This window comes from Prunus persica, chromosome G4 (genome assembly GCF_000346465.2).
Source record: "Prunus persica cultivar Lovell chromosome G4, Prunus_persica_NCBIv2, whole genome shotgun sequence".
Classification (NCBI taxonomy): domain Eukaryota; kingdom Viridiplantae; phylum Streptophyta; class Magnoliopsida; order Rosales; family Rosaceae; genus Prunus; species Prunus persica.
In genome coordinates, this window is record NC_034012.1 from 19,013,642 (window position 1) to 19,033,754 (window position 20,113).

Sequence of the window (20,113 nt, forward strand, 5' to 3'; positions counted from 1 at the left end):
ATTGCCATGATTGCTTGGACATCCAGCTGCGAAATAAACGCATTGATTTTAGAGAGGTCCCAAGTGTGACTATGTCTATCCATCAGATCAGCAACAACAATTAGAGCATGTTGAGGCACAGGGCAAGTAGGCCTAAGGTACCTAGGGTCATTTTGAGGTAGCCAAAGTATCAGACCACATATTAATTCAATTGCCATGCATAACTTGCCATCTTGCTCCTCTAAAAAGAAGCTCGCGCCCCACCGAAAGGCTATTCCAAATGTGTTCAGATCCTTTGTCCATGTTTTTTTCTGTCCCTCCCTCTCTGTAACACTCCGACCCTTTTGTAATTATTTTATTTACTTATTTAATTGTGAAATTACATTTTTGTCCTTGAAGTAGGGGCACTTTAGTCACTTTTTTTGAAAAGAAATTTAGGGAATTGAGAGGCACCATTGCGTAGAGCTCATCGATACGAGTTTGTAGACAGGTGGCATGCTTAATTTCGAGTTGTAACGAGAGCGTAAAGGTCTAGAAACGAAAAAGACATATAGGGAATTTCTGGAAGGCTTATTTACTGTAGTGCCCCCTAAAACTTCGGTCAAATCTCACTTTATCCCTGTAGGGGCTTTTTCATTCCAGCAGCTACTGATGGGCCTGGGCAGCTATAAAGAGCGAAATGGGTGAAATTGCCCCTTGAGTCTGAGTTCAAGGATCAGACCCTAAGAGTGTTTCGAAATGGTAGCTGAGCCTTAGGAAACACCTTGATCTTCTTCACTAATGAAACCAACAATCGCTTACAGATAAATTCTTCGCTTAGCATGAGAAGCTTGTGGTATGGGAGCTGAGCATTCATGAGTTTAGCATGAGAGAGAGAAAGAGCTGCGATTTCCAGAAGAAGATGGGAGGAGATGGCGGAATATGGCTCGAAATTGCAGGGGTTTCAGGAATAAGAGATGAAGATTGCTCTATGGATGTGTGTTTATGGAAAGAGAGGAAGAAGATGGAAGCATGGGTGGCTTTAGCATATTTCCAGCAGCTTGACGAAAGCTTCGTCAAGCTCTTGGGTTGCACGACAGAAGAGAAAATGGAAAGAGATGGAGGAGTAAGGCTCGAAAATTGCAGGGGTTTCAGGGATGAGACATGATGCTTGCTCTCTAGATGTGGGTTTTGAGAGAGAGAAAGGAGGAAGATGGAAGAAAAAAGCATGAAATTGAAGGGTTCCAGAGGAGATGCTTGCCTTCAATGAATTCTCATGGTTGCTGGGAGGCTTGCAGCAACCAAGGTGAGTTGTTTTTGCTGGGTAGGAAGTGGCTCCTTTTATAGGCACTGAAAACCTTAATTTTATCAAACCACCCTCTCCCCTTTTCCTTCACTTTCTTCCATTCCATCTTACTTGGTGAAACTTCCCTAGCCTGAGCATGTAGGCATGAAGCTTTTTGGAGTTCCAAGGTCCTCAGGTAGCTGGACTTCTCCATGTGGGTGAGGAGCCACCCACTTTTGCTTCTTGTTTTCTCACCAAAGCTTGAAGAGGAAAGAATGGGTATTGGCGCTAGTCAAAAGGTGATCGACACATGGGTTTGCTTGGTTTTGATGGTTTTGACAGATATGCTGGATATTTTCCACGATACTAGGTTGGGCTATTGGTATCTTGTTTCCAACGGCCTGTGAGTTTGCTCAAGTTGCTGGAAACAGCCTATTTGATCAAGATGCTGGATATTTTGGCTGATGTGAGATTTTTCCAAGTGTTTGCAAGCCATTGGATATTTTCCTAAGCTATTGGGCCACTCATTCTCTCTCAGACTTACCCATATGTTTGGGCTCAAGAAATGGGCTCGAGTTTTGGTGCTCCTAAGCAACACAAAACTTCCACTTCTTGGCCCATCAATGGGTCTCGTGAATGCTCGTAACCATCCATACCACAACCCCCTCAGCAAGCCCAGGCATTCGAGTGGCTTGGGCCCACTTAAGCTTATAGTGTGGTATGTTGCTTAAATAAGAATTTTCCGCTTGGTGTTGTACTGGGCCGAAAATATATTTGGGCCCAGCCTTGGATGTTTTTTGGGCCTCAACAACCCCCTCAAAGTTAAAGTAACCCACTTAACCTCCTTGACCATTATTTTGTGTTCCTCTTTACCCCTCACTGTTGTCTCCATTAATAACTCTGTCAATTTTTATGACATGGCATGACTATTTTAGTCTTTTTACCACAAGTGATGATGTGCCATGTGAATGTCCCACTTTTTTTTGTTTAAATTGATTTAAATATATAATAAAATATTAAAATAATGTAATTACTTATTCAATTAAAAAATATATAGAAAAATGGAAAAATTAATAAATAAAAATCTTTTTTCTCTATGCTTTAAGACAAAAACCTACCTAGATCCAACTCTCCCCAAAGATCAATCTCTATCCCCCAAAGAATGGCCTTATCCTTCCTCATTTCTCCTCTCTCTGCAACCAACCACCGTAACATCAATTATAACCACACCCCCATCCCCACCAACCATACCATCAGAGGACCCGCACTACATGATCGAGCTTGAGACGTTGACGGTGAGTGTTGTCACCGCACTCTCTTTCTTTAAAAGTAATCTGCTTCCTCTTCCACACTTTGACCGTCTCGTCTGCAGCCCCAGTGAACATAAACCCCTCGACGCTGGGGACAACAGAGTTGTCGTCGTGGGCGTGGATACATGAAACGGAGCCAGAGTGCTTGATCCAGAGGGTTTTCTAACTTTTGTTTTGAATTATTGTTTAAAAAGCTAGTGATTTAGGTCTGTCCATTTGATTTAAAGTAAAAATGTTTCAATTTAGGTATACAATGAGGGAATTTTGGGTTTGAATTTGAGGATTGAAGGTTGGGATTTGGAGATGATTAGATTGGAGACGGTGCCTGAGAAAACCCAGAAATGCTTTGGTGGAGTGAAAGAGAAAATGGCCAACAACAAGAAGAGGAAGGCCAAAGGAAGGCGCAAGAGGAGTAACAAGTGTTTGGCTCTCAAGAAAGTGAAGGAATTGTCATTTGCTTCTATGTTTAGAATTTTCGAGAGATTCTTGTCTTGCTCTGCTAGTGTAGATGTTTTGAATTAAGTTTCTTAATTAAGTTTTTTTCATTTATAATCCAAACAGTATGGTTGTTGTTTGTGCTTTTTGTTTATGTAATTTTGTGTTAGATATATAAAAGCTAAGAAAGGGAAGAGAAAATAGGGCCCCATATATATTTGATACTCTAAAAAGAAAAATCTACATGCCAGAAACCATGTAAATTCCAGACATTTGATTATTTCATAAAATAAAATAAAAACTATATTTTTTTATGAAAAAAGTTGAAGACTTGAAAAAGAAGGAAGTAGTAGCTAAAGTTGTTGTTCTTCTTGTTGTTTATATTCTTTTTCATGTTTTGGAAATTGGAAGGAAGAAGCATAGAGGAGCGGAGAAGGGCTAAGGAAGTCACCTCAGCTGGTGTTGCTGGGAAGAGTTGGATTTGGGTAGGGTTTTATTTATTTATATTTTATTTTTAAAGCATAGAGAAGAAAAAAATTTATTTATTAATTTTTCCATTTTATTTATATATATTTTTAATTAAACAAGTAATTACATTATTTTATATTTTATTCAATTTAAACCAAAAAAAGTGGCATATTCACATGGCACATCATCACTTGTGGTAAAAAAGCCTAAAATAACCTTGCCATATCATCAAAACTAACAGAGTTATTAATAGAGATACGGTGAGGGGTAAATTGAAACACAAAATCACGATAAAGGAGGTTAAGTGGGCCACTTTAACTTTGAGGGGTAAAGTGAGATTTGACCAAAGTTTCAGGGGACACTATAATAAATAAGCTCTTCTGGAATTTGTTCAAAAACCCTAGAAATACCCTAGCGCTCCTTCTTCCTCGCAGGCGCTTCTCTCTACTCGCCTGACTCTCTCTCTCTCTCTCTCTCTCTCTCTCTCTCTCTCTCTCTCTCTCACCTCTCTCGCATCACACACTAGGCCGACCACTTTGGCTGGCAATTTCTCCCAGCTCCGGCCACCTCTGGCGACCATCCACCCCACAAACATGGGCCCCTGCATTTTTTTGGTTTTAATATGAAAATACCATTTTGCCCCTCCATTTAACAGAAAAAGTTAACAAAATTGACGGCAGGACCATTTGTCCTAATGAAAGTGAAGTTAAAGGACCATGTGAACGATTTTGGAAATTGAGGGACTTAAATGCAAATCGGGTCTAAGTTCAGGGACTAATAAAACGATTAACCTGAAATTAAAACCTTTGAATTTTATTTGAAGTCTTAAGCATCAAAGATTCTTTCACTAGCACCACCCCAGTGTTCTAGCAGCTCAAACGTTTCTTTGATGGAAGGTCATTCAAGTCTTTTAATTTAAATTATGGAAATTCAGGGTATTTGCTTCTTTTTATTACAAATGGTTCTTGAGTTTTACGAAATTATCATATTTAGTCCTTTATGTTTTTGTTTTTGTGATATGGCTGGTCCTTAATGTTACTCCATGTACATCAAATTGTCCCTCCGTAAAAAATTCTGTTAAATTGATGATGTGGCACATATGTAGAGCCGACACATTCAATTAATGATAAAAAGCAACGTGGCTTTAAATATAAAATATAATATATTTTAAATATTTTAAAAAGTAAAATTCATAAAACATTAAAAATATATATATTTTTTAGAAAAAAAAAAAAAACTTGTAGCATCCCTACCCTTCCCCCTCCCCTTTCCCTCTCTCTCTCTTTCCCCTATGCGTTCTCCCTCTCCTTATGTTTTATTTCTCCCACACCCACAACCCACCCTAGCCTCGCCCACAACCACCCACCCCACATCTCTGAGCCTTACACGTGACCCAACGCCCACGCCCACAACCCGTACTACCCACTCCACACCTCCGAGCCTTACCTCTCTACCTCTCGCTCCCCCCTCTTCTCCTCTCTCCCTTTCTCTCACTTCCCTTTTCTCTCTCTCTACCTCCGGTTTTTTTTAATAATGATTTTTCAAAATTTAAAACTTTTTATTTATTATGGATTTTAAGTTTTAAAATATATTGAATTTATTATGTTTTATATATAAGGCCACGTGTCTTTATATCATTAGATGTGTGGGCTCTACATATGTGCCACGTCAGCAATTTAATAGATTTTTTTACGGAATCTCAAGAACCATTTGTGATGTTACACTTAGTAGCGTTAAGGACCAACCATGTCACAAAAAAACATAAAGGACCAAAAATGATAATTTCACGAATCTGACCATTTCTGATAAAAACCCTAATCAATATTATGGTGAATCAGTTTACCTAGAAAAGACGCTGTCAACATTTATTACGAAATGTGAAAAAAAAAAGAAATTTATTTCAAGGGTTAATCGTTTTATTAGTCCCCCAACTTTGACCGGATTTGCATTTGAGTACCTCAATTTCCAAAATGGTACCCGCGGTCCTTTAACTTTAATTTCGCTTGGACAACTAGTCCCACCGTTACTTCTGTCAATTTTTTGGTTAAATTTAGGGGTAGATGGATCTTTTCAAGTTGGTTTTGAGGGACCAAAAAGACTTTTATCTCCAGCACAGAGTAATTGGAGTTCTCCATGGTCACCACCACTTGATTTCCCTTACTTGTATTGCCCTTTACCCACCACCACCTGGAAAAATCCAAGCTTGGAGCCATTTTTGCTTTAACCTCTCAGTCTTAACTGAACTGTTATGAAGTACAAAAGTAGGTTACCAAATCCAACTCACAGAATCTTGAACCTCACTGTGACCAGTAAATCTGCAGAAATTAGATCTCAGCACTGAAATGCTCAAAAACCATTTCAGGTATAAGCACATAAGAACATAGCCAACACTAAAAATTGAAAATTTAGCAGGAAGCCTTCAAACTCAGAGACCAAATTTAAGAAAACTCACAAACCCATTTGAGACCTGGTTAAAAGAACCAGATCCAACACTGCAACAACTTCACAAAACCAGTTCAAGCCTCAGCATTTCAAACCAAATGCAGCAAAATAGAAAGACAGAGAGAGAAGTATGTGTGTGGGTGTTTCTTACGGGGAATTACCATTGTGGGGAAATGTTTTTAAGCATTTGTTCAACGGTTTTAGTCACTTGATTAGCCCATTAAAGAAGCAAACACAGACCCCATATTACCTTTCCACATATTACAATTACTGGTTTGGAATAAAAGTGCCTCTAAATCCATAATTCATTATAAGAAATTGTCGTCGCATGTGTGTTGGCTTCTCCTACTAACCTAAAACAATACAAAAAGTTATCAATTGAAAGGAACACTGGAACCACCACTAGAGCCTACAACCTACAACCATGGTGGTTATGGTCTTCTAACTTTCAGTTTCAAAGAGAACCAGGAAAAACCCCTGGGCGAAGACGCTCACTTCATCTGCCATGATGCCCAGACCATAGGAGTGGCGGACGGGTCGGCGGCTAGGCCAGGAAAGGAGTCGAAGCAGGCAAGTAATCTGCTCTCCAAGCTTCCAATCTTGACGATTCCAACTTTTACTCAACCAATATGCGAGTTGCAGAAGTGGATTGCAATTTTTGGTTCTTTAGGTTTTTTGCGGCAAGCTCTCCAAGGTCTATTTCAGAGGGAAGGCAAGTTGCAGAAGGGGGATAGTAAAACAAACCTAAAAGACCCATCTACCCTTAATTTTAACGAAAAAATTGACATAAGTAACGGTGGGACTAGTTGTCCAAACGAAACTCAAGTTAAAGGACCACGAGTACCATTTTGGAAATTGAAATACTCAAATGCAAATCCAGTCAAAATTAAGTAACTAATAAAACAATTAACCCTTATTTCAATGGTATCTTGTATAGTTATAATTATTAAGTTGAGTCCATGCATGCATGCATGCATGTTTGACTAGTAATAGAGGAGTGGGTAAGAAGCCTCTTTTGTTTAATTAACCATAATTCAAACAATATGTTGCTTTGAATAATATCTTATTAGTTGAGTTAGAATTAAGGTCATCACTATTAATTGAAGTAAAATTTCCCTTTGAGCAGTTGAAATAGCCATGCCGTGAACTAAGCTTGTCCCTAATCATGGAAAGCCCAAACAATTAGTTTTCGTTAAGTACAGTTAACTGTGCTTGTTTTTTTTTTCCTTTGTTTGCAAGATAAAATGGCTTGAAAAATACTGTTTGTCATAACACAAAGTTATACACTTTCGGTTCATAATTTTGACATGGATATGGACCAAACCCATTTTATACTTGATAGTCAAGTTAGAAGAACTGCGACTGGTGCTTGCTTTAGTTATCTGAGTAGTACTTGTTTATTATAGAGATATTTAGTGATATACCCATTTCTAGCACTAATATTATAAATAAACCCTACACAATTGAATTCCTATAAACAAACCCAAAAAAAACCCAAAAAATGATAGCTGGCCTTATTGAATTTAATATTGATTATTAAATTACTTTGATGGCCTATTGAGTGCTTTGGGTATTTTTATGAGATTTTGGGGTTGGGCTTGTTTTAAGAAATTGATGGCAGTTTTGTAATTTATAAGAAGTTAAAAGCTTTTTTGTTATGTTGTAAATGGGCTTTGGGTGTGTTTCTAAAGTCCATTTTATATAGGGTATTTTTATAATTTGGGCTCCCATATTGGGTATAATAGTGAATCTCCCTTTATTATATTATAATTATTATTTTTTGTGGTCTCAGAAACTGGAATTCATTCAGTACTTGTTAACTAATTAGATGAGTAATATACGATGCTATGGTAGCACACTAAGAACTGTACGGCACACTAGTATTAGTATAGTATGTGTGAATTTAATACATTATCGCATCTCTAAATAGAAAAAGTCTTTTTTTTAAAAAAACAAAAAGATACTGTACAGCACATAGTTGGTACACTAATGCTATGCGATTGTGATCTTAACATGTAAAAATTTGCGTTTAGTGCCTATTACAGAGAAGACTCTGCTAGATTATCGATAGATCCCTCCTTGTTTGTCCAAGTAGGGATTAAGGATAGTTTAAGTAGTGGGCTCACTTCTCTCGAGTTTATCCAAACGGAAATCTGAGAGTGGGTCTTGACAAATAGAGTACAACGTACATATCAACAAAAACAAATAGTAGTCTATATATAGCAACACCTTTCAAGCCATTGCGAATGAATCTGCTCATTCTATTGTTTATTTATTTATTATTTTTTTGAGAGAGCATATTCTATTGATGTTAATTCAAAGCTTCCTCCAGACTAGCTTTATGCGGTCGCTACTTACAAAAGCAGGAATGCATATTCTTATAAAAATGCATTAATTATCCTCATATTTGGACTTACTGAATACCATTTCTTCTGTTTGGTCCGTTATTGCATCAACTCCCAACCTTTTTTTTTTTTTTTTACTTGGGTTTTCTTTTACTGTTTTTTACAAGGGGAATTAATTTTGTACCAACTCATTCTATGCTTTCTTGGAGGAAGGCAATGTGATTGTGACTCAAGTGGTTAAGAGTATTTACCCTTACATCCGAGATTCTAGGTTCAATTCTCTCTTCTTCAAATCTCTCTTGTATATCAAAATAATATTAACAAAAAAAAGAAGGAACATAAAAAGTTTCAACATATATATATATATAATATATGGGATAATGGAAGATTTGAAAGAGAAGAGAGATGGCCAATGCGGGGTTACTATAGTGGCTGTGACCCTCCCCCTTCTTTCCTGCTTGGCACTCATGATCGAAACCCCAGGGTTGTCTTTCCTCCTAATGTAACAAAAATAATAATAATAAAGAGAGAGAGGTGTGAACACATAATATTTAAGGTAATGGATTAACTTGAGTACCAAGGAAGAGAAGGGCATAACAATATAGCTAGCAAAAGAACCGTACATTTAAAATAAGGTGCACATACAATGAATATTGGAAGCCATGTGAGGGTTAACTATAAGCAACAACCTACCTGTACGTACAAGAAATAATGAAAAGCATATTATATCCCTTCCTCATGTAATATAAGTAGCAACCTAAGTAAACTAATTTCGGCGCCCTTTGCTTGCTTTGTCATTTTCATTAACAAATTCATTAGATTTCAAGCCTATAAATACAAACAATCGCATCGTCAATCTCCAACTCATTAACCTCTATCTCTATATCTCTCTTTCTCTCTCACTTTTATCACAAAAAAATTCGGAAAAAACCAAGTCCTAGTGTTCAAATGGCAAACTCCACAAGCCTCATTGTTCTCTCACTTGCTTTTGTCTTCATGATTAACTCAGCCTTAGCCGCTAAAGCCCCATACAATGTGGCCAGTTTAGGAGGCAAAGGAGATGGGAAGACTGAGTCAACCAAAGCCTTCATTTCTGCATGGGCCAAAGCTTGTGCCTCGGCGGAGCCGGCTGTCATTTACGTGCCGAGGGGGAGGTTCTTGCTGCACAATGTAGTGTTCGCCGGGCCTTGCAAAAATAACGCAATCACCTTCCGCATTGCCGGCACTCTTGTAGCCCCATCCGATTACCGGGTCATTGGAAATGCCGATAACTGGATTTCCTTTGAGGATGTGGAGGGGGTTACTATATCTGGTGGAATTCTTGATGGCAAAGGCACCGACTTGTGGGCTTGCAAGGCAGCAGGCAAGAGTTGCCCCAGTGGAGCAACGGTAATTAATTAACTAGTTTAACTATCAAGTTAATGCATGTGCATTTAGCCTTATATAATGAGCATGCTTAAGAATTGATTTTGTGTGCTACATCACATGCGCAGACATTGAGTTTTTCTAACTCCAACGACATCAAGGTTAGTGGCGTGATATCCCTAAACAGCCAAATGTTCCACATAGTCATCAACGGCTGCCATAATGTGAAAATGCAAAGTGTTAAAGTTTCTGCCTCCGGGCAGAGCCCCAACACTGATGGCATTCACGTCCAGATGTCATCCAGCGTCACGATTCTCAACTCGAAGATCGCAACGGGTGACGACTGTGTCTCAATCGGTCCCGGTACTTCAGATTTGTGGATCGAAAACATTAAATGTGGACCCGGCCATGGAATCAGGTAGAGGATGGCAAAATTATATGCATGAATGATTGAATTATATGTTCTTTATGTTAAATTAACATTGTTTTGGTTGGTGTTTCAGCATTGGGAGTCTAGGAAAGGACCAAGAAGAGGCTGGTGTGCAAAATGTAACAGTTAAATCGATTACCTTTTTCAATACTCAAAATGGTTTGAGGATCAAATCGTGGGGGAGGCCTAGCACTGGATTTGCTAAGGACATTCTTTTCCAACATGCTGTAATGCTCAATGTCCAAAATCCGATTGTTATCGATCAAAATTATTGCCCGGACAACAAAGGCTGCCCTGGTCAGGTAAATTCGATTACAACTAAATATTATTTTCTTTTATGCCCAGCAGATAGTTGTTTAATTTTTTTTTTATAAACAGGTCTCTGGAGTTAAAATCAGCGATGTGACATACCAAGACATCCATGGTACATCGGCAACAGAAGTTGCAGTTAAGTTCGATTGTAGTTCCAAGTACCCATGTAGCAATATCAAAATGAAGGATGTGAAGCTCACTTACAAGAATCAAGCAGCTGAAGCTTCATGTAGCCATGCAGCTGGAACATCTCATGGGACGGTGCAACCTACAAGTTGTTTGTAGGCACGAAAAATGCAAACAAATTTATATTTTGTTTGTACAAAAATATTATAGCAAGATTTTTAGTGAATTACGTAGGTCAATTAATGAAGTAATTGTTTGGTCCTGTGGCGTTGGCAGCCCACATTGGGTTTCCTCTGAGCCTGGTCTTGCAATCAGTCGATGGGTATTTGTATCATAAATTGTACTAAGTCATATTATTGTTGGGAGCATTTTTGCTTACCATTTTAATTTAATGTGTATCTTTGTCACTTTTCTCAAGACTTGACTCATGCTTATAAGTATAACCATAGTTAATTCCTTACTTTTTCATTTATTTTTCTGATCACAATATCATGAGAGAAACAGTACTTTAATAATATATTCCGGGATTTTACCCTTCTTCACTTGTAGCACAACTCACTCTTTCATTTTCCTTGAAAAGCTTTAATCCATACAATAAACCCCATTTTTTCCTGTTGCCTAGCGAAACCCCCTGATGTCTCCGACTTAATGGTTTTCAATTTGTGTAATTTTTATGCAAGGATGATTTTTGAATGATGACTTAAAACATAGACAGTTCGTATATTATTGGACGACTTATTTGGGAAAAACGTCAATTACTGTAAAATTCATGATGGACCCTACAGGGATATCCCTCAATAGAAGAGGATTATATTATTTAAGAAAACAACGGCATCTTATTTGTGAAGTGTAATCCAATGATTAGAAGGGTCTAGTTGGAGATTATATTTCAAAGATAATCCAAGCAAAAAATGGGATAAACTATAAATTTAATGGTTTAGCCATTTAAATGATAAAACAGTTTTCTATTTGAACCATTTTCTACAAGAATGACCTTTGAAGAAGAACCTAAAATATGAACTGTCTCCATCACTAAATTGAAGAGATATTTAGTCATATACCTATTCTTAGCACTAATAATATAGATAGACCCTACACCATTTAATTTCTATAAACAAACTAAAAAAAACCCAAAAAATGACAACTAGCCCCATTGACATTAATTTTGATTATTAAATTACTTTGATGTCCTATTGAGTGTTTTATGTTTTTTTAATGAGGTTTTGGGATTGGATTTGTTTTAAGAAATTAATAGCAGTTTTGTAATTTGAAAGAAGTTAAAAGCTTTTTTGTTATGTTGTAAATGGGTTTTGGGTGTGTTTGTAAAGTTTCATTTCATATAGGATTTTTTTTTTTATAATTTAGGCTCTTATATTTGATATAATAGTGAATCTCCCTAAATTGAATTGTGGGATAGTCTTAAGAAATTTTTTTCTTTTTTCTTTTTAGGAAATTAGGTATATATAGACCCAATGTTAGAAAAAACCAACGTAATTTCAATTTTTTGATATAAACCCATTGACTACCATGACACGTTAACAAACTTCTGTTATAACTCTTTTCTTTTTATTTTTCACGATATGTACAAATCCCATACTGATCTGATGGTGTGCATATATACATAACGGTCAACCCCAATCACATGGCTAAACTTGCGCGAAACAGGGAATCCCTGAAACAAGCAACCTGCATTCATGACTAATATTGTTGCATAGCATAAATACATGTGCATCCCAAAAACACCGATATATGTTGTATCTGTATATGTGCATACTAATTGGGAAAATTCTGCATACATATGAAAGAGGAGACATATTATTATTTTGTTTTTGGTGCCAAAGATAGGAAGGGGGAAGGGAGATATTCTCACACACGGATATCACGGGAGCGTGAAACTAGAACTAATTGGAAGCACACCAAAAATATGGACCAATCCAACTAACACCTCGTTAGTAAGGACGAGACATATTCATATGCTAAAAAAAACTTCAGGCCAAGACAAAACAAAATGTATTATCGATGGTCATGTGAGAATCCCAGCTTAAACGGAGCAGATGCAGATGCACTAGTATAAATTACTCAATATCTCTTCCTTGTGATTATATCTCATCTTCAAAAAGGCAACGAGGCAATAATTGAATTGAAAATAAATTAAAGAGAAAATTAAATTCCTTATCTTAATAGTACACCGTACATATACACCAACAAAACATATAGTACATTTTTCAACAACAACTATAGCAATCATTTCACGCCGACACCACAATGCACATGGGATTTGCATGTTGAATTTTGACATTGATAGCTACTTGTTCATATGACAATTGCGTAGCTGATCTTCTTAATTTTCCTGATCATATACATATATATCAATTATGGGTGGGTCGGCTATGAGATTTTGAGAGTCATGTGCGAAACTTAACTCTCGACCCTCATATGATGTAATACGAGAGTACTAAAATTTTTGGAAAGGGATTGAACCTTTAGATCTAAACTGTAGAGAGAATAATTATTTCGTTGAAATCAACATATTTTAAGCATAATAATTCGGCTCAAGTCAATTATATATACAAGCATTTGTCAAATAGAATGTGCTGCTCTTTAAAAAATTGTTTGATCAAATATATTAAACAGTTTATCCAATAATTATTTGTATCATAACATGTCTTTGAGCCAGAATAATGGGGGCTCACATTTGGCGTGTTCTGCTTGACTAATTATTTAATACATCCATATTATTAACCAACAAAGTTCTGACCTTGAAAAGCCCCAAATCATGCCCTAAACTAATGAAAGCCGGCATGCGAAAAAATGCTGAATTAGTAGTATGTTTATAAACTTGAAATCGAAGTTAACATAAATCGGAGTGAACATAAATCGGAGTGAGTATGAATTGGAGTAATCTGAAAGCAAAAAGAAAATGGAGCCGATTTTCATTAAATTGTTTACTAAATTGTCAAAAATCGAAAGGAAAACCACTGTGTCTTTACTAGATAACCACTACGCCCTCCTCCCATCCCCCAAAAAGCAAAGCATTATGTATTGATATTTTCAAACCACGAATTGTTAAGTAACGAAATATTAATGGGTATAAATTATATATATAATGGAACACCGATGCTATAATCATGTGGATCAATGTAGAAGATGTGGTGTGTTCAAATCAAACAACCAGTTTTTCTTGCATCTTATGCGCTAGCCCACACTTTGCACAAGAAAATAGTGCAATACAGGTACGACGTAAGAAGCAGTTCGTTAGGCTATACTTTATTAGAATCTTCAGAGACGTCAAAGACAAATTATGTCTGAATTAACAGTAACTAACTAAATGACGTCAAAGACAAAGACTCCCCCAAAACACACACACGTACCATGACTTGAACTTAGGACCTGTTGGGAGCACACCAAAAACCTGGACCAATCCAACTAACACCCTATTGGTACCTACTAGTCCCATTTTAAAGAGACTAAAGAGGGGTGCATGTGAACACCAAACTAAAGGCGACGGATTAACTTGTGGTTCAAGGAAACGAAACACATAAAATTAGGATTAGCACCGTACCCTAAAACATGATTCAAAGAATGAGGATGGGAGGTCATGTCATGTTTTGCTAATATTATTTGTACAATCTACGTGGCAAGTTACGTAAGGTCATTTTCGTAAAAGAGAGCTTCAAAATAATAATGAAAAAGGTCATTTCGGCGCCACTTTCTTGCTTTTGTCATTTTAATTTGCAACCTCATTACATTATTTGAAACTCATAAATACCCCCTCAAACCGTTTCAACTTCCTCACAACCACATTTCTCTCCACTCCAACTCATTTCCCTCTTCATCTCCATATATCTCTTACAATTTCATCACAAAATCATTGGAAAAACCCGAAGTTGTGTGCAAATGGCAAACCCTAGAAGCCTAATTGTTCTCTCACTAGCCTTTGTGTTCATGATCAACTCAGCCTTGGCCACTGCGGTTACATACAATGTGGCCAGCTTAGGAGCCAAAGCAAATGGCAAGACTGACTCCACCAAAGCCTTCCTCTCTGCATGGGCCAAAGCTTGTGCCTCTGTGAAGCCCGTTGTCATTTACGTTCCGGCAGGGAGGTTCTTACTTCGCAATGTGGTATTCAGCGGGCCATGCAAGAACAACGCCATCACCTTCCGCATTGCTGGAACCCTCGTGGCCCCGTCCAATTACGGGGTCATTGGAAATGCCGATAACTGGATTTTCTTTCAACATGTTAACGGGGTTACAATATCGGGTGGAATTCTTGACGGCCAAGGCACCGCCTTGTGGGCTTGCAAGGCTTCGGGCAAGAGTTGTCCCAGCGGAGCAACGGTATTTAACTATATTACTTATCAACTTATTGATGACATGCAAACCATTATCTCTCTGATTAAGATAATGAATATAATATGCTTCCCATGCATGTGCTTATAGGCCTTATATAATATATATTAGTAATAATTTTAAAGGTCAACGCAGGGACCATTTGGGTTATCTTTGTTAATTGCTTGCATCACGGGTTTAGAGATATAAGCAAGCTCAGATTTCGTAAAGTTATTAAAGACACATGATATATGTAATCAAGAGCCTGATGAAGTATGTTTGTGCAGACATTGGGTTTTTCCAACTCCAACAACATTAAGGTGAGTGGCTTAATATCCCTCAACAGCCAAATGTTCCACATAGTCGTCAACGGCTGCCACAATGTGAAAATGGATGGTGTTAGGGTTTCGGCGTCCAGCAATAGCCCCAACACCGACGGGATTCACGTTCAAATGTCATCCGGTGTTACCATCCTCAACTCCAAGATTGCAACTGGTGATGATTGTGTCTCAATTGGCCCCGGAACCTCAAATTTGTGGATCGAAAATGTTGCATGTGGACCCGGTCATGGAATAAGGTATGAAGTCAAAATATGCATCTATGATTGATAAAACTAACAAGCTGCCTAGTATGCAATAATATATATATATATATATATATATATATATATATATATATACTTCACAGAATGTACATATTCGTTTGTGGGCTTTATATATTTGTGAATGTAACATTTGTTTTGGTTGGTGGTTCAGCATTGGGAGTCTAGGCAAGGATCAACAAGAGGCTGGTGTGCAAAATGTAACAGTTAAAACGGTTACTTTTACTGGTACCCAAAACGGTTTAAGGATCAAGTCTTGGGGGAGGCCGAGCACTGGGTTTGCTAGGAACATTCTTTTTCAACATGCCGTAATGATCAATGTCCAAAATCCCATTGTTATCGACCAAAACTATTGCCCTGAAAAAAAAGGGTGTCCTGGTCAGGTAAGATATCAACACAACGCCATTTTCTTCGACAAATATAGCCATCAAATGATTATACATGTCTAATTTTAGAACGTACCAAAAGCATTCATAACCACTTGCTCTCATTCGATAATTTTTGTGTTCGTTCAAGCAGGTTTCTGGAGTTCGAATTAGCGATGTGACATACCAAGACATCCACGGTTCATCGGCAACAGAAGTTGCAGTTAAATTTGACTGTAGTTCCAAGTACCCTTGCAGCAAGATCAGATTGGAGAATGTGAAACTTACTTATAAGAACCAAGTTGCTGTAGCTACATGTAGCCATGCAGGTGGAACAGCTGCGGGCATGGTTCAACCTACAAGTTGTTTGTAGAGGGCAAATACAAATTTTTGTATTAAGTCTGAATCATCGTGAATCACATAGAAGGAAATTTAAAATTTTGTCTCTAGAACAATGGACAAAAAGAAGTAGAATTGTACGAAATTATAGGGAAATTTTAGTGTTAGGTCAATGAAATTGAAGTCATTGCTTTATCCTGTGGCGTTGGAAGCACATTATTGGTCTTCCTTTGAGCCTGGTCTTGTAATCAGCTAATTTCTCCAAACCCCTCGAATTCGATGGGTGTTTGTATCATGGAGTATGAAGATGCATTTCTATTTTTCATTTCTAGCTTTTTATGATATGATTAAATAAAAGGATAAACCGTATCGAAGTGCAAGGAACAAATGAAATTGACCTTCTTCCTAAAAAATATATATAACTTGTTCTGTTCTCTAAAACCTCTTCCGAGAACTACGACTACAAGCCAAGTCGGAAGCGACTCGCTTCTATTCTCATCGGAACTATGACTAAAACCTCTTCCAAGAACTATGGCGGGGTATGCATGCGATGCCGGTTTTCCAATCCCCAGTCTCATTGAAAAGACCCTCTATATTTGAAAGTGCAAGGAACCATTCTTCTATATAACATTTTCCCATCACAGTATTTTGTTACAAATTCGACATTGTATCTCCTTGTTATAAGCATAACCCTTATTTCCATATTTCCTGCGCACAATCAAAATTATATAGATTAGTATAGTTTTTACCATGCACTATTATAACCACTAGAGCCATGACTATCGAAAAATCTTGTACCAACAAAACTGTTGGTGTATAAGTGTGGCTGCTGAAATGCAATTAGAATAGGAAGGTTCTATTTTGGTTAGAAAGGCTGCGTTGGCTCATAGTAAAAGTGTACAGCAGAGAATGTAATAGCTTATGCCACTTGTCATTATCTCATAGGGTAATGATTAAATGGCTAAGATTGAGTGATGTAATAGGGAATATTTCTTCTCTAACGGTTTTGTCAGGGTCACAATATATGCATGATTTTGGTGCTGAGCTAATTCATATAGCCAGCTTCTTCTCCAAGCTCTCTCTCTATTCTCTAAAACTCTCTGCATTTTCTTTGAAACCTATTACATGTTTGATTGAATTAATATGCAAGATAATGGTCTGCATATTCTAACATGGCCTCAGAGCCAGGTTTGATCAAGTAATACTGGGCGTTTTTTCTGTGCTAAGCTATTGAAGTTGCAACTGAGCTTGAGTTCTGCAGATCTGAGTCTAACATGGCTGGGTCAAGTGGTGGTGAATTGAGAGCACCAATTTTCAATGGTGAGAACTACGATTTCTGGAGCATAAGGATGAAGACCATCTTCAAATCTCATGGACTGTGGGATTTGGTAATAAAAGGATTTGATGGTACGGATCTGAAGAAGTCAGATGAATCTGATGATAAGAAAAAGGAGACAGAAGAATCAAGTGAGAAAGGCATGGTTGCTGAGGTACTCATGAAGGATACTAAGGCTCTTGGATTGATTCAAGGAGCAGTTTCAGAAGAGATATTCCCACGAATCTCTCATGAAGAAACATCAAAAGGTGCCTGGAGTATTCTGCAGCAAGAATTCCATGGAGATAAGCAGGTAAGGAGTGTTAAATCGCAAGGTCTTAAAAGAGAATTTGAATATACAAGAACGAAGGATGATGAATCCTTAACTGCCTATGTTACTAAACTATTTGATTTGATAAATCAAATGAGAAGTTATGGGGAGGAATTGCCTAGGGAGAGAATTGTTCAAAAACTGCTTATTAGTCTGCCATCTACCTATGACTCTATCTGTTCAGTTATTGAACACTCTAGAGATCTGAAAGAGATTGAGGTGCAGGAGGTTGTAGCCTCACTAAAGAGCTTTGAGTTGCGTTTAGATAGGCATTCTGAAAACAGAACAGAGAAGGCATATTTGCGAGCCTTAGTGTAGATGCCAAACAGACTAAAACTGGAGAACAGAACAGCAAGCAAAATAAGAATTGGAAATCCAAAGGCAAGAAGTGGGATAACAAGGCAAGTGAAGGCACTAAAACTCCCTGCAAGCACTGTGGTAAGCTACATTTTGGTGAATGTCGATTCGAGGGCAAGCCAAAGTGTTATAACTGTGATAAGCTTGGCCACATTGCAAAAGACTGCTACAGCAAGAAAACACCACAGCAGGTCAACTATGCTACTCAAGTGGAAGCTACACCAACAATGTTCTATGCTAGCAATGCAAGTGGTGCTGGTGTAACAAGGGATGAAGAGATCTGGTATTTGGACAGTGGGTGTAGTAATCACATGACAGGAAAAGAGGATTTGCTGGTGGATATTGACAGAAATGTGACTGCCAAGGTTGAAATGGGAACTGGACAGCTTGTAGAGGTAACTGGAAAAGGCACTCTTGTGGTTGAAACCAAAGTAGGCAAGAGACATATCAAAGAAATAATGCTTGTACCTGGACTGAAAGAGAACTTACTCCGTGTGGGACAGATGATAGAGCATGGCTACTATTTGGTATTTGGAGATCACAAGGTGGAAATCTACAATGACAGCTCTCATACAAATCTGGTGGCAAAAGTTCAGATGAAAGGAAATAGAAGCTTTCCTTTGAAATTGCAGGCTGAAATGCACTTAGCTTATAGAGCAGGTGTAGACCATTCCACTGACCTCTGGCATAGAATATTTGGAAATCTCAATATGAGTAGTCTGAAACTGTTGAAAGAGCAAGATATGGTAGTAGGGCTGCCAGAAATTAAAGAAGTTAAAGAGGTTTGTGAGGGTTGTGTTCTAGGTAAGCAGAGTAGAGAAGCATTTCCAAGAGAAGCTACCACTAGAGCATCAACTCCACTAGAACTTATTCACAGTGACATCTGTGGTCCTATGCAGACAGTTACCAAAGCTGAAAATAGGTTTTTTCTCACTTTCATTGACGATTGCACAAGGATGTGTTGGGTTTATTTCTTAAGGCACAAGTCAGAAGCTCTAAATGTGTTTAAGAAATTCAAAGCCACTGTGGAATTGCAAAGTGGTTACAAACTAAAAAAATTGAGAAGTGACAGAGGGGGAGAATACACTTCAGTGGAGTTTGACAGGTTCTGTGATAATGCAGGCATTGAAAGGCAGCTTACAACTCCATACACACCACAGCAAAATGGTGTGGCAGAGAGGAAGAATAGAACTATAGTAGAAATGGCCAAGTGTTTGCTGTTGGAGAAGAAAATTTCATTTGACTTCTGGGCTGAGGCAGTCAACATATCTGTGTATATTTTGAATAGGTGTCCAACACTACTACATTTTACACTTTGCGCGACGAAGAGAATTTCGTCGCGCAAAATACATTGTAGTCGCACAAATTTCAGCGCGACAGAAACTTCGTCGCGCAAAGATCGTGAAGAAAGACTTTGCGCGACGAAGTTTTTTCATTGGTCACGCAAAGTGACTTTGCGCGACGAAAAAATATTGGTCGCGCAAAGCGACTTTGCGCGACGAAAAGATTGGTCACTCAAAGTGACTTTGCGCGACGAAAAATATTGGTAACGCAAAGTTGTGCACGACGAAATACATTGGTTGCGCAAAGTTTAAAAAAAATTTAAAAAAAATAAAAAATTTCCGCGTCCAATTTTTGGTACCTGCCCAAATTTTTTGAGTTTTGCGCGACGAATATTAACGTCGCGCAAATATTTGCGCGACGAAATATTTTTTGTTTTAAATTTTTTTAATTTAAAATAAACTAATTTAATAGTTTGCGCTACGAAATATTTTGTCGTGCAAGGTTTTTGACTTTTTGTTTTATTATTTCTTTAATATGAATTTATTTATATGAATTTTTTCAAATTTTTACTTTTTAAATTTAATTTAATTGTATGATTTCTTTTTAAAATTACTTTAATTTAAATTGATATTAATTTTTACTTTTTAAATTTAATTTAATTGTATGATTTTTTTAATTACTTTAATTTAAATTGACATATTCAAAATAAAATTACA

The 20,113-nt window shown here is 37.5% G+C and overlaps 3 protein-coding genes across 4 annotated transcripts; all 3 read left to right on the forward strand.

The window, feature by feature from the left end:
• LOC18781408 lies at positions 2,176-3,201 on the forward strand. 2 transcript variants are annotated; one of them, XR_002271252.1, is made up of 2 exons: positions 2,176-2,538; positions 2,616-3,201. XR_002271252.1 is itself a non-coding variant. In XM_007212509.2 (2 exons), exons 1-2 carry the CDS (start codon positions 2,305-2,307, stop codon positions 3,073-3,075), a joined length of 510 nt encoding a protein of 169 aa, XP_007212571.2. In that variant the 5' UTR covers positions 2,176-2,304; the 3' UTR covers positions 3,076-3,201. The 2 variants fall into 2 exon arrangements, 1 of the variants encoding a protein (XP_007212571.2); XM_007212509.2 differs by having other exon boundaries at positions 2,800-3,201.
• Positions 9,012-10,874, forward strand: LOC18779321 (polygalacturonase-like). Its single transcript, XM_007214613.2, has 4 exons — positions 9,012-9,632; positions 9,737-10,026; positions 10,112-10,340; positions 10,417-10,874. The coding sequence occupies exons 1-4, from the start codon at positions 9,192-9,194 to the stop codon at positions 10,633-10,635; spliced, it is 1,179 nt and encodes a 392-aa protein (XP_007214675.2). The 5' UTR covers positions 9,012-9,191; the 3' UTR covers positions 10,636-10,874.
• On the forward strand, positions 14,339-16,432 carry LOC18781402 (polygalacturonase-like). The gene is made up of 4 exons (XM_007214364.2): positions 14,339-14,814; positions 15,093-15,382; positions 15,561-15,789; positions 15,926-16,432. The coding sequence occupies exons 1-4, from the start codon at positions 14,374-14,376 to the stop codon at positions 16,142-16,144; spliced, it is 1,179 nt and encodes a 392-aa protein (XP_007214426.1). The 5' UTR covers positions 14,339-14,373; the 3' UTR covers positions 16,145-16,432.

Excerpts from the sequence above, each read along its gene's own strand:
- LOC18781408 (XM_007212509.2), top strand. The coding sequence starts at position 2,305 with ATGGAAAAATTAATAAATAAAAATCTTTTTTCTCTATGCTTTAAGACA. Across the intron at positions 2,539-2,799 it reads TCGAGCTTGAGACGTTGACG|GTATACAATGAGGGAATTTT; the intron begins GTGAGTGTTGTC and ends GTTTCAATTTAG.
- LOC18779321 (XM_007214613.2), top strand. The coding sequence starts at position 9,192 with ATGGCAAACTCCACAAGCCTCATTGTTCTCTCACTTGCTTTTGTCTTC. Across the intron at positions 9,633-9,736 it reads GTTGCCCCAGTGGAGCAACG|ACATTGAGTTTTTCTAACTC; the intron begins GTAATTAATTAA and ends TCACATGCGCAG. Across the intron at positions 10,027-10,111 it reads GGACCCGGCCATGGAATCAG|CATTGGGAGTCTAGGAAAGG; the intron begins GTAGAGGATGGC and ends TTGGTGTTTCAG.
- LOC18781402 (XM_007214364.2), top strand. The coding sequence starts at position 14,374 with ATGGCAAACCCTAGAAGCCTAATTGTTCTCTCACTAGCCTTTGTGTTC. Across the intron at positions 14,815-15,092 it reads GTTGTCCCAGCGGAGCAACG|ACATTGGGTTTTTCCAACTC; the intron begins GTATTTAACTAT and ends ATGTTTGTGCAG. Across the intron at positions 15,790-15,925 it reads AAAAAGGGTGTCCTGGTCAG|GTTTCTGGAGTTCGAATTAG; the intron begins GTAAGATATCAA and ends TCGTTCAAGCAG.